Source organism: Barbus barbus (genome assembly GCF_936440315.1).
Source record: "Barbus barbus genome assembly, chromosome: 42".
In the NCBI taxonomy this organism is placed as follows: domain Eukaryota; kingdom Metazoa; phylum Chordata; class Actinopteri; order Cypriniformes; family Cyprinidae; genus Barbus; species Barbus barbus.
Window position 1 is genome coordinate 2184354 of NC_136720.1, and position 11698 is coordinate 2196051.

The 11698-nt window shown below is 44.0% G+C and overlaps 1 protein-coding gene across 1 annotated transcript; it reads left to right on the forward strand.

Moving 5' to 3' along the window:
• Positions 1–708: 708 nt before the first annotated feature.
• On the forward strand, positions 709–6504 carry LOC306861449 (uncharacterized protein; the record flags this gene model as incomplete). Its single annotated transcript, XM_079403694.1, has 3 exons — positions 709–1124; positions 4049–4283; positions 6054–6504. The coding sequence occupies exons 1-3, from the start codon at positions 776–778 to the stop codon at positions 6502–6504; spliced, it is 1035 nt and encodes a 344-aa protein (XP_079259820.1). The 5' UTR covers positions 709–775.
• Between the last annotated feature and the right edge of the window lie 5194 nt (positions 6505–11698).

The following is an 11698-nucleotide window of genomic DNA, read 5'->3' on the forward strand; positions in this document are numbered from 1 at the left end:
GGGGGTCAAACACAGTATTAGTATGGTGTTCCTAATAATCCTTTAGGTGAGTGTGTGTGTATATATATATATATATATATATATATATATGCCAGCTGTGTGTCTGCAGAAAAAAATAACAAAATGATTAAAACATATAGGCCATTAAACATTCGACATAGCTCGAGTTAAAATGCTTTGTCAGTTATTGTTTAAAAACTTTCATCTTCCACTAATAGTGACAGACGGATAAACTAGGCTACTATATAGCCTAAAATAATGAATAAAAATACATTAGTTACCTGGGTACAGTTACAGGCCTGTTCCACTCTGAGAGAGTGCACGCGCAGATCTCCGATTCCTCTAACCAAGTTTCAGCCTGTATCAGACGTTATGATTGTGTCGGTTGATAAGCCAACGTGATTTCAACATTGAATCAATGTTTTATTTTCGACATCATAACGTTCTGATGTACCGACCAAACAATGAACGTTGAGTCAACATTGAATTTTGATTGACGACCGATACTGACCGTTACAACCACAAATCGACATTGAATCAACGTCTGCTTGCTATCTGGGTTGCTAGTTTTGGTTGTTTTTGTTTCATTAGGTAATTTAAGTCCATTAACTCTCACTCTGTATGACTCCCGCACCAGTGCACTGACTGCTGAACTAGAGGTTTAGTTTGGATTACTTTTCTTCTGTTAATTATTCTCTTCTTAAACAGGGCAAAGTGTCCAAACACAGAAAAACTCCTAAAGAAAAAGCCGAGATCCAAGTGACACACCATTATAATGATGGCGTTTATTAAAGAGGAGAGTAAAGACATGAAGATTGAAGAAACATTGAGAGTCAAACATGAAGATACTGAGGAACAAACAGAGATGGTGTTTATTAAAGAGGAGAGTAAAGACATGAAGATTGAAGAAACATTGAGAGTCAAACATGAAGATACTGAGGAACAAACAGAGATGGTGTTTATTAAAGAGGAGAGTAAAGACATGAAGATTGAAGAAACATTGAGAGTCAAACATGAAGATACTGAGGAACAAACAGAGATGGTGTTTATTAAAGAGGAGAGTAAAGACATGAAGATTGAAGAAACATTCAGAGTCAAACATGAAGATACTGAGGAACAAACAGGTTGGTTTTCATTCTCAAAGCTGAACTCCCTTATCTGATCCTTATTTAAATGTCCAGGTATACGCACAAAACCTGCCCTGAAAGAGGCATACGCCACTTCCTACGCGAAAGGTGGGTTTTATCAAAACAAACTTGCGCACCTGCATGCAAACTCTGACCCATGCATATGAACTTTTTTTCCTGGAGAGAAAAGTAATGAAGTAAACGATTTTAAACTCTGTTTTCATTTCACTATACAAATTTACATAAAATATTCCACTCTCATTAATGGAGATAAGCACTGAAATGAAGTCATTATGCAGAAGTTAAACCAAAATTATATTAATTTAGTTGGGCTGCCCTCAACTAGAGATTTTTTTGGTCGACTAATAGTCGTTAATTTGAAGCATTAGTCGACTAATCGCACATTTATTATTATACCATTTAAATCATAATAATGGCCCTTTTAATTGCACACACAGCCTAATAAGCACTCAAGCACGCATAAAGCTTGCCACAGCACACTGGCAGAAGTAATGATTATGAGTCAGAAGCTGCATTAACAATATAATTTATATAAACATAAGTGCTGTCAAAATTATTGTGTTCAAATAATTTTATATGCGCTCTTCAGTTGTGCTGTAGCCTGTAACATTTCATATCAAATCATGAAAGAAACTAGGAGCAAGCAATGTCGTCAGTGAAGTTACCAAAAAGGCTATTAAATCTGCCTAAAAACTGTGCATGTATGCATTTGTTATGAGTCACATTTAAGAACATGTCTCTGAAATACAGTGGTTTTCCAAACTGTCCTGGAGCAGCACAGCACTGTCTCCCTCATCTAACACACCTGATTCAACTCATTTGAGACTTTAAGAACTATCAAAAGAAAAAAAAGAGGAAATCAATAACTTTTGTAGCTTTAAGGATTCATCTATATTTGATTTAGAATTTAGTGTTTGATAAATTTATTCAATTTCTGTATATATCCTACTTGCTGAAGGGCTCAGGTAAATATGACATTTAATATTAGGGGTTTATGTTAAGATTGTTTTAAGTTCACTTAAATTAGAAGTTATTTTACGTACTCTAATAAATGTTAAAATTGATAGCTTTGTAATGTTGAATGTCTAATCAATGGTTAAATATTAGGGAGAAAAATAAAATCATAGAGACATCAGAGTGATACTGGCCATCAGTCATAAAAAGTCATTGTTTCTACATTATTTGAAGATTGAATGTGAAATTATTGCAATGTAAAAGTATTTTAAAAACTTTAATGTTAGCTGGGATTAATCGCGATTAAACTTATTCTAGGTTTAAATAAAATGAAATGCACATGCAATTAAAGGGGTGGTTTATTGTAATTTCACTTTTTTTAACATTAGCTAGTGTGTAATGTTGCTGTTTGAGCATAAACTATAGCTGCAAAATGACGACGCTGAAAGATCAATGCAAAAAGAGATTTCGTCTTTTAAAATTATGACAGTTTAATGCCGACAATTACGGCTGGTAGGGACTGCAACGAGTTACTTCCCAGGTTGGTCACATCATAAACCCTGAAACTGACATAAACCTGCCCCCGTGAACATGTAACAAAGGGGGTTAGGTCATGTTGCGCTGCTTTAGAGAAGAGGAAGAGTTGTTGCCATGCCATCAAAACTAGGGGTGCATGAAAATATATATTCATACATGAATCGTGATTCTGTCTTTTAACAATTCTAATGGATTCACAAGTTTCTACATTAGTGTTCTAAAGCAGCGGTTCTTGCTGGATTTTGATATCAAGATTTCAAAAGCATGTGGCTTGAAAGGGGTTAAAGAGAGATCTACTGTAAATTTGAAAAATGTTGGGCATGACCGAAAGTTTATGTGGGGTGTAAATATACTCATCTAATTTGCATATTATGACGCCCTTTTGAATTTCATGATATTCGGGAAATAGTAGATATTGAATTGATGTTTGAACTTATTTGCATGCTTTGTTTAACTTGAAGATCGATCGGTGTATGACATCAAAGTATGGCGAGAGAAAGCATAAGGAGACGCCCGCTGTCTTATAGCTCTCGCAGTATTTGATGACACACAGCGATCGGTCTAGCTGTGCTGCTTCAAGTCGAACACATATAAGCAGTCTTCAGAGGAAGCATCAAGTTGGCACGCTATGTTGCCAAGTCTGCAGTTTGCGGTCTTACATATCATGCAGAATTGATCCACCATCTGATCCGGACACGGACTGAGAAACAGAATAAGAAAGAAACAGACAAATATTAGCGTAGATGCCATTCTTCTTACGATGTAACGAGTACATTGTGTGTTATGGGGAGTGTTCCCGGTTCCGGTTGATCTAATTAATGCAGCCTAACAATCCTTTAATGGATTTGAATAAAAGAAGTGTAGTAGTATGTTATGTGTAAACCAGGTTAAAGAAATGTGTCTTTAATCTAGATTTAAACTGACAGAGTGTGTCTGCCTCCCGAACAGTATTAGGTAGATTGTTCCAGAGTTTGGGCGCTAAATAGGAAAAGGATCTGCCGCCCGCAGTCGATTTTGATGCTGTAGGTATTATCAAATGGCCAGAGTTTTGAGAACACAGCGGACGTGGAGGACTATAATGTGATAAGAGCTCGCTCAGGTACTGAGGAGCTAAGCCATTCAGGGCTTTATAAGTAATTAACAAGATTTTAAAATCTATACGATGTTTAATAGGGAGCCAATGCAGTGTTGACGGAACCGGGCTAATATGGTCATACTTCCTGGTTCTAGTAAGAACTCTAGCTGCTGCATTTTGGACCAACTGTAGTTTGTTGATCAAGCGTGCAGAACAACCACCAATAAAGCATTACAATAGTCTAACCTTGAGGTCATAAATGCATGAATTAGTATTTCTGCATTTCCATTCCTTTTTCCAAATGTCCCAATTGATTCTCATTTATTCATTTTAGGCCTGATGAAATTGAAAGAAGAAAGAAAAGATCTGAATGAGGTGGAGGAGAAATATCAGCATCAGAAAGATCATAATATCACTGCTGGAGAAAAATCTGTGAATTGCAGCATTCAAATAACAGACGTCAAAAAGCCTTTCAGCTGCTCTCAGTGTGGAAACACTTACAGACAGAAAAAAAACCTTATAAAACACATGAGAAGTCATACTGGGATAAAGCCTTTCAGCTGCTCTCAGTGTGGAAACACTTTCACATGTAACGAAAACCTTAAGAATCACATGTTAATTCATGCTGGAATAAAGCCTTTTACCTGCTCTCAGTGTGGAAAGAGTTTTACCAAGAAAGGTCAACTAAAGGATCATTTGCATATTCACTCTTCAGAAAAGCCTTTCAGCTGCTCTCAGTGTGGAAAGTCTTTCATTCGTAAAGCAGACCTTAAAACTCACATGTTAATTCATGCTGGAATAAAGCCTTTTATCTGCTCTCAGTGTGGAAACACTTTCACTCGTAAAGCAGACCTTAAGAATCACATGTTAATTCATGCTGGAATACAGCCTTTTACCTGCTCTCAGTGTGGAAAGAGTTTTACCAAGAAAAGTCAACTAAAGGATCATTTGTATATTCACTCTTCAGAAAAGCCTTTCAGCTGCTCTCAGTGTGGAAAGTCTTTCATTCGTAAAACAAACCTTACAACTCACATGTTAATTCATGCTGGAATAAAGTCTTTCAGCTGCTCTGAGTGTGGAAAGAGTTTTACACAGAAAGGACACCTTAAGGATCATTTGGTATCTCACACTTCCAAAAAGCCTTTCATCTGCTCTCAATGTGGAAACACTTTCACACGTAAATCAGACCTTAAGAAGCACATGTTAATTCATGCTGGGATAAAGCCTTTCAGCTGCTCTCAGTGTGGAAAGAGTTTTACAGAGAAAGGAAGCCTTATGAAACACATGAGAACTCATAGTGGGGAAAAGCCTTATAGCTGTTTTCAGTGAGGAAACTTCCATGTGTGATGAAAACCTTAAGAATCACATGTTAATTCATACAAGGATAAAGCCTTTCAGCTGCTCTCTGCGTGGAACGGGTTTATATTTATTCATTTAGCAGACGCTTTTATCCAAAGTGACTTACAATTGGGGAATACATCAAGCAGATCATCTCAGAGGTAAACACGCAGAAAGTACTCGTAAAACCAAATTTTAGGCATTGTTCAAATAGGTACAAGCTAGACAGGGAACGATTAAAAGAAAGAGAACTTTCCCTATCAGTCAGTCACGTTCGACGTTACGTCATAGTGACTGACGTAAAAGAGATCTCGCCCAAGTGCCCAATCACCTTCGAATGTTAACAAAACTAGCCAATGACAGTTGGCATGCGTGTTTTGCCACACGCACCCCGCTCCGCAGCGCGGGTATAAAAGGAGAGTGCGTGCAAACGCACATCAACTTTTCGCTTCGGAGCCGAGCCTTCCTGCTTGTGCAATCACCGAAGAGAGTGTCTACAGCAGGGGTGTCCAAACTCGGTCCTGGAGGGCCAATGTCCTGCAGAGTTTTGCTCCAAAGCTAATTAAACACACCTGAAGCAGCTAATCAAGCTCTTACTAGGTATACTAGAAGCTTCTATGCAGGTGTGTTGAGGCAAGTTGGAGCTAAACTCTGCAGGACACTGGCACTTCAGGACCGAGTTTGGTGTACAGATAGCGAATGTGTTGGCATTATGGCGCATCAGCGGGGTTGCCGATCCAGTGCTGCTGCAGCTTCCGGGTTAAATGGCGCGCTGCAGCTCATCAAACTGCGGTCGCACAGCCACTTCTTTTGGGGCGCTTCAACACCTTATTTTCTAAAAGAGCAATATCTAAAAGAGCTCCACGAACGATGGGCGTCTTTTTAAAGATGGCTTCCTGCTCGTGTGTTTCTGGATGTGGTTGTTTCCTGGCTTCATCTGACGGTCACGATTGCTGTGTCTTGTGCTATATCCGTGTGCTATATATTGTGCTTCATCTGAGGATCACGGTGAGAGCTTCCCCGTCGAGTGCGTCTCCGTCGAGTGGTGTTTCTGCTGGATCCTCAGACAGGGCAGGGCCCAGCATCTCATTTGGAGCTCCAGCGGATGACAGGATGTCGATCGCTGTATTGGAGGGTGAGCTAGGCTCTGGAGATGACGATTCGGCTGCGCTGCCTCCGTCAGGAAGAGTCAGATCCAGAGCTTACTGCTATGCTTTCCCAGGCCGCCGAGAGCGTCGGCTGCACTGGAGGCCTCCTCCTTCTCCCAAATGCTCGAGGCTGGACGATTGGTTCCTGGGGGCGCAGGCCGATCGCCTCCAACTGGCGGGCTTTGCCCAACAGTTCTCTGCCACACAGAAGCAGAAGGAGGCGTTTCGACACATTCTGCCCCGGCGGTCCGCTGCTGTCTCCACCCCACCGCCGGCTGCAGCCCGTCCGTCTGCTCGTCGCTGAGGCCGCCCTCCTGCTGCCTCCACCTCTGCTCCAGCAGAAGCCTTCAGGGTTGGCAGCGTCCCTGAGACGGGCGACCCGGAGTCCTGGGATTCTGCTCTTCAGGAGATGGTGACCACACCGCTCCTCCCCCCGGAGGAGGGCCGGGTGGAGAATCTTTTGTTTCCTTTTTGTTCTGTTCTGTTTGTCTTTGTTCTGGTACTCAAAACCTCAAAAAAAAGAGCAGTTTCCTTTCTCTCCGGGTCCCAAGAGGGCAAGGATGGCACTCCCGTCCCCCTCTCCTTTTGTCAGTGGGCAGCAGGGCCTGGTTCGAGGACGCAATGCCTCCTCACGCGCCCCCTGCCCAGAATGTCGCTCTGCGCACTCAGACCCCACTCTGGGATGCACTGCCTTCCGGGTCGGGTCCCTGTGTTACACTTTGCTGCCCCACTGTGGGTATGTCGGTGGTTCCCCTAATCCCGCTTGCTCGGTCGCTGGGGGCCTGGTTAGCACTTCCCAGACCGTCTCGCTGGCTCACGAGAACCATCAGACTCGGCTATGCGATTCAGTCTGCCACGCGCCCTCCCAAGTTGGACAAAGATGCTCCTGTCTTGAATGCAGACATCACGATCCTGCTGGAGAAGGACGCGATACAGCCGGTCCCTCTAGCCGAGATGAGGTCAGGGTTTTACCACCCTTACTTCATCGTACCCAAGAAAGGCGGTGGGTTACGACCAATCTTGGACCTGCGTGTTCTGAACCGGACCCTTCACAAGTTCCCATTCAGGATGTTGACGCAGAAACGCATCTTTCAATGCGTCCGTCCTTTCGATTTATTCGCAGCGATCGACCTGAAGGACACATACTTTCATGTCTCGATCCTCCCTCAACACAGACCGTTTCTCCGCTTTGCGTTCAAAGGGCGAGAATATCAGTACAAGGGATGGGCATGGCGTTGCAGCCCATGGTCGGATCTTGCCTTTCTTTGGGCAGGAGTGCCACTAGTGCAAGTGTCCAGGCTTATTGTTGTATCAACAGATGCCTCTGTCATGGGCTGGGGTGCCATGTGCAACAGACATGCAGCTGCGGGACTCTGTACAGGGCCCCGACTGCAGTGGCATATCCACTGCCTCGAGTTGCTAGTAGTATGGCTTGCTCGGCACCACTTCAAATTGCTGCTACACGACAAGCATGTACTGGTCCGTACGGACAACACTGCAACCATTGTGTACATCAAACCACCAAGGCGGTCTACACTCCCATCGCATGTCGCAAGACCTCCACCATCTCCTCCTTTGGAGTCAGAGGCATCTGAGGTCGCTTCGCGCCATTCATGTCCCAGGCGAGCTCAATCATGCAGCTGACGAGCTCTCACGTCAGCCGCCCTTCCGGGAGAATGGCGACTCCACCCAGAGACAGTCCAGCTAATTTGGAGTTGCTTCGGGGACGCTCAGGTAGACCTGTTTGCCTCCCCGGATACGTCCCATTTCCAGCTGTTTTACTCCCTGTCCGAGGGGAACCTCGGCATGGCCGCGCTGGCCTCGGGGCCTACGCAAATATGCGTTTACCCCAGTGAGCCTTCTCGCACGGATACTGTGCAAGGTCAGGAAGGATGAGGAGAAGGTCCTCTTGGTGGTGCCATACTGGCCCAATTGTACTTGGTTCCCCAAACTGATGCTCCTCACCCGCAGCTCCTCCTTGGCAAATTCCTCTGAGGAGGGATCTCCTTTCTCAGAGAGGGGGCACCCGCGTCCAGACTTGTGGAATCTCCACGTGTGGTCCCTGGACGGGACGCGGCGGTTCTAGGTGAGCTACCTCCAGCAGTAGTAAACACCATCACTTCCGCTAGAGCCCCGTCTACAAGACACGCTTACAGGCTGAAGTGGAACCTGTTCGTCGATTGGTGCTCTTCCCGCCGAGAAGACCCCCGTAGATGCCCGATCAGGGTCGTGCTCTCTTTCCTGCAAGATGGGTTGGAACGAAGGCTGTCTCCCTCCACCCTCAAAGTGTATGTTGTCACTATTGCTGCACATCACAATGCAGTAAACGGTAAGTCTGTGGGGAAGCACGACTTGGTCATCGGGTTCCTCAGAGTTCCTCATCTGGTACCCTCTTGAGATCTCCCCTCGGACCTGACGGCCTTGCAGGAGGAGCCCTTTGAGCCTCTGCAGTCAGTAGAGCTTGAAGGATTAGTTCACTTTCAAATGAAAATTTCCTGATAATTTACTCACCCCCATGTCATCCAAGATGTTTATGTATTTCTTTCTTCAGTCGAAAAGGAATTAAGGTTTTTGATGAAAACATTCCAGGATTTTTCTCCATATAGTGAACTTCAGTGGACTCCAAATGGATGATGGTCAAAATGACAGTTTCAGTGCAGCTTCAAAGGGCTATAAACGATATCAGACGATAAATAAGGGTCTTATCTAATGAAACGATTGGTCATTTAAAAAATAAATATAAAAATGTATATGCTTTGTAAACACAAATGCTTGCTCTGTTCTGCGATGTGCATTCATGACTTTACGTAATTACGTTGAAAAGGTCACACTTGACGTAGGCGGAAGTATCGAGTCGGTGTTTACAAGTTGAATGTGCAAATACTAAGTCAAATGCCATTTACAAAAAAAGGGAGTTAAAAAGTAAAACAACGATGTCAGATGATTTTGAACTGGGAGCCATTTACAAAAAAAGGGAGTTAAAAAGTAAAACAACGATGTCAGATGATTTTGAACTGGGAGGAGAAGATGAGATGGAGTTTTTTGCCCTGCCCTACCTTTTTGAACCGGAATACACAGAGGAAGAAATTAGGCAGATGGAGGGCACTGCTGCGGCGACACAAACCTCTCAAGCTGGCCATTTTCAACATAATTATGTATTACGAGAAGTCATGAACGCGCATCGCATAACAGTGCAAGGCGAGCATTTGTGTTTACAAAGCATATACATTTTTTTTTTTTTTAAATGACCGATCGTTTTGCTAGCTAAGACCTTTGAAGCTGCACTGAAACTAATTTTGACCTTCAACCGTATCGAGTCCATTGAAGTTCACTATATGGAGAAAAATCCTGGAATGTTTTAATCAAAAACCTTAATTTCTTTTCGACTGAAGAAAGAAATACATCTTGGATGACATGAGGATGAGTAAATTATCAGGAAATTTTCATTTGAAAGTGAACTAATCCTTTGTTTCTGTCGTTACAGACAGTGCTCCTCACTGCATTGGCCTAGGTCAAGAGGGTAGGGGACCTGCAGGAATTTTTGGGCAACGATTCGTGCCTAGAATTCGGACCGGGTAACTAGTTACCACCATGCCCTTTAGGGATCAGGTGGTGAACTTGCAAGCGCTGCCCCGGGAGGAGGCTGACCCAGCCATTGCTCTGCGCTGTCCCGCGCATTTACGTGGACCACACACAGAGCTTCAGGACCTCAGACCAGCTCTTTGTCTGCTTCTATAATCTATTCTATAATTCTATAATCTCTGTGTAGAGCCAGTATCCTCCTGTGTACTCGCCACAGGTGGCCAGTAACACTGGACCCGCTCTGTGTTGATCACGTTTGCTGTGCCATTCCCCTCTACGTACCGGATACGTGCGCTTCTCAGTTCAGTTCCCCTTGGCAAACCCTATTGAAGTTCCTCCCGCACCATCGGCAGTCAGGCGTGGTGGAGCGCCTTGTGCTGAGCTAGGTGTCTGTGTGTAGTGATTCTCCTTTGGGTGATCCCACCTGTGTATTCTCTCCCCGTGAGGGGATCCGTACCCTGGCAGAGATCTTCTGCCGTCTCTGCTGTGTATCTCACCCCAGGCTGGCTGAGTCTACCTCAGAGACATCCATATGTAGTACTGCCTTTGGCCAGTCCATATGTGTAATCTCCACATGGTACCACCTTTATGCAGGATGTGGCTTTCGTAGCGTTCTCCTACTTGGTACGCTTTCGCAGTGTTATCCATGCCCACTGTACGGAACAGCAGTTGCTTTCATCTCTGCCTAAGTCCTGTCCTATCTTCCGTCCCAACTGGTGTGGGGGGACTTGCCGGGTTCCGCAGGGCACTGAAGGGGGTCAGCAATAGTGGCGTTTTCATAGGGATCCCATTGACGTCAGTCACTATGATGTAACGCCGAACGTGACTGACTGGAAGTGAACGTCTCGATTACGTATGTATGAAGGAGGGAATGGAGACGTTATGTCCTGTCGCCACAGTTGCTGTACCACCGCTGTACGGCCGGGGCGCACAGTCTCGGCTCCTCAGCGAAAAACTGATGTGCGATTGCGTGGCGAAACACGCACGCCAACTGTCATTGGCTTGTTTTGTTAACACTCGAAGTTGATTGGGCTCTCAGGCAAGATTCCATTTACGTCATTCACTATTTTATTTTTTCAAATAGGGACGAAAAAAGATGAGTTTTCAGCCAACGCTTGAAAATTGTTAGGGAATCAGCATTCCTGATAGGGGTGTGAATATCATTCCACCAGCCAGGAATGGTGAATGAAAATGTTCTGGAGAGTTATTTTGAGCCTCTCTGTGACAGTACCACGATCGCTAGTGAATCTCAGACTTCTGGGGGGGATGTAGATTCGTAATAGTGAGTGGAAGTAGGTGGGGGCTGATCCTGTGGCTGTTCTATGTGCAAGCATCTGAGTCTTGAACTTGATACGAGCCGCAACTGGTAGCCAGTGCATGAAGATAAAGAGAGGTGTAACATGGGCTCATTGAAGAACAGTCGTGCTGCTGCATTCTGAATCATTTGTTGAGGTTTGATTGTGCTTGATGGAAGTCCACCCAGAAGAGCATTGCAGTAGTCCAGCCTAGAAAGACAAGGGCCTGGACAAGAAGTTGTGCAGCATACTCTGTCTGATTTCACCTGTTATTTCACCTGTAAACGAGGATTTGATCATCACATGAAAATTCACACTAAAGAACTGCCTCACCAGAAAATTCACACAAATTAAAAGACTCACATCTGTCCTGTTTTGTGGCAGGATATTTCCAGGGGTTTTAAAAGCGTGGAAAATTGTAGGGTTGGATATTGTTAAGGTTTTAAAGGCATTACTGTTCTTACTGTTACTGCTGATCTACTTGGTATTTTTATTGGTTGTTTTCGTTATTTGGCTCAGTTCTCAGGATGTGAACCTTTTCGTTCAAAGCTATAAAAACTATGTAATATGTTCAGGCTCTCTGATCAATTAGTTTCTTGTTCTGTTTATATGTAACACACT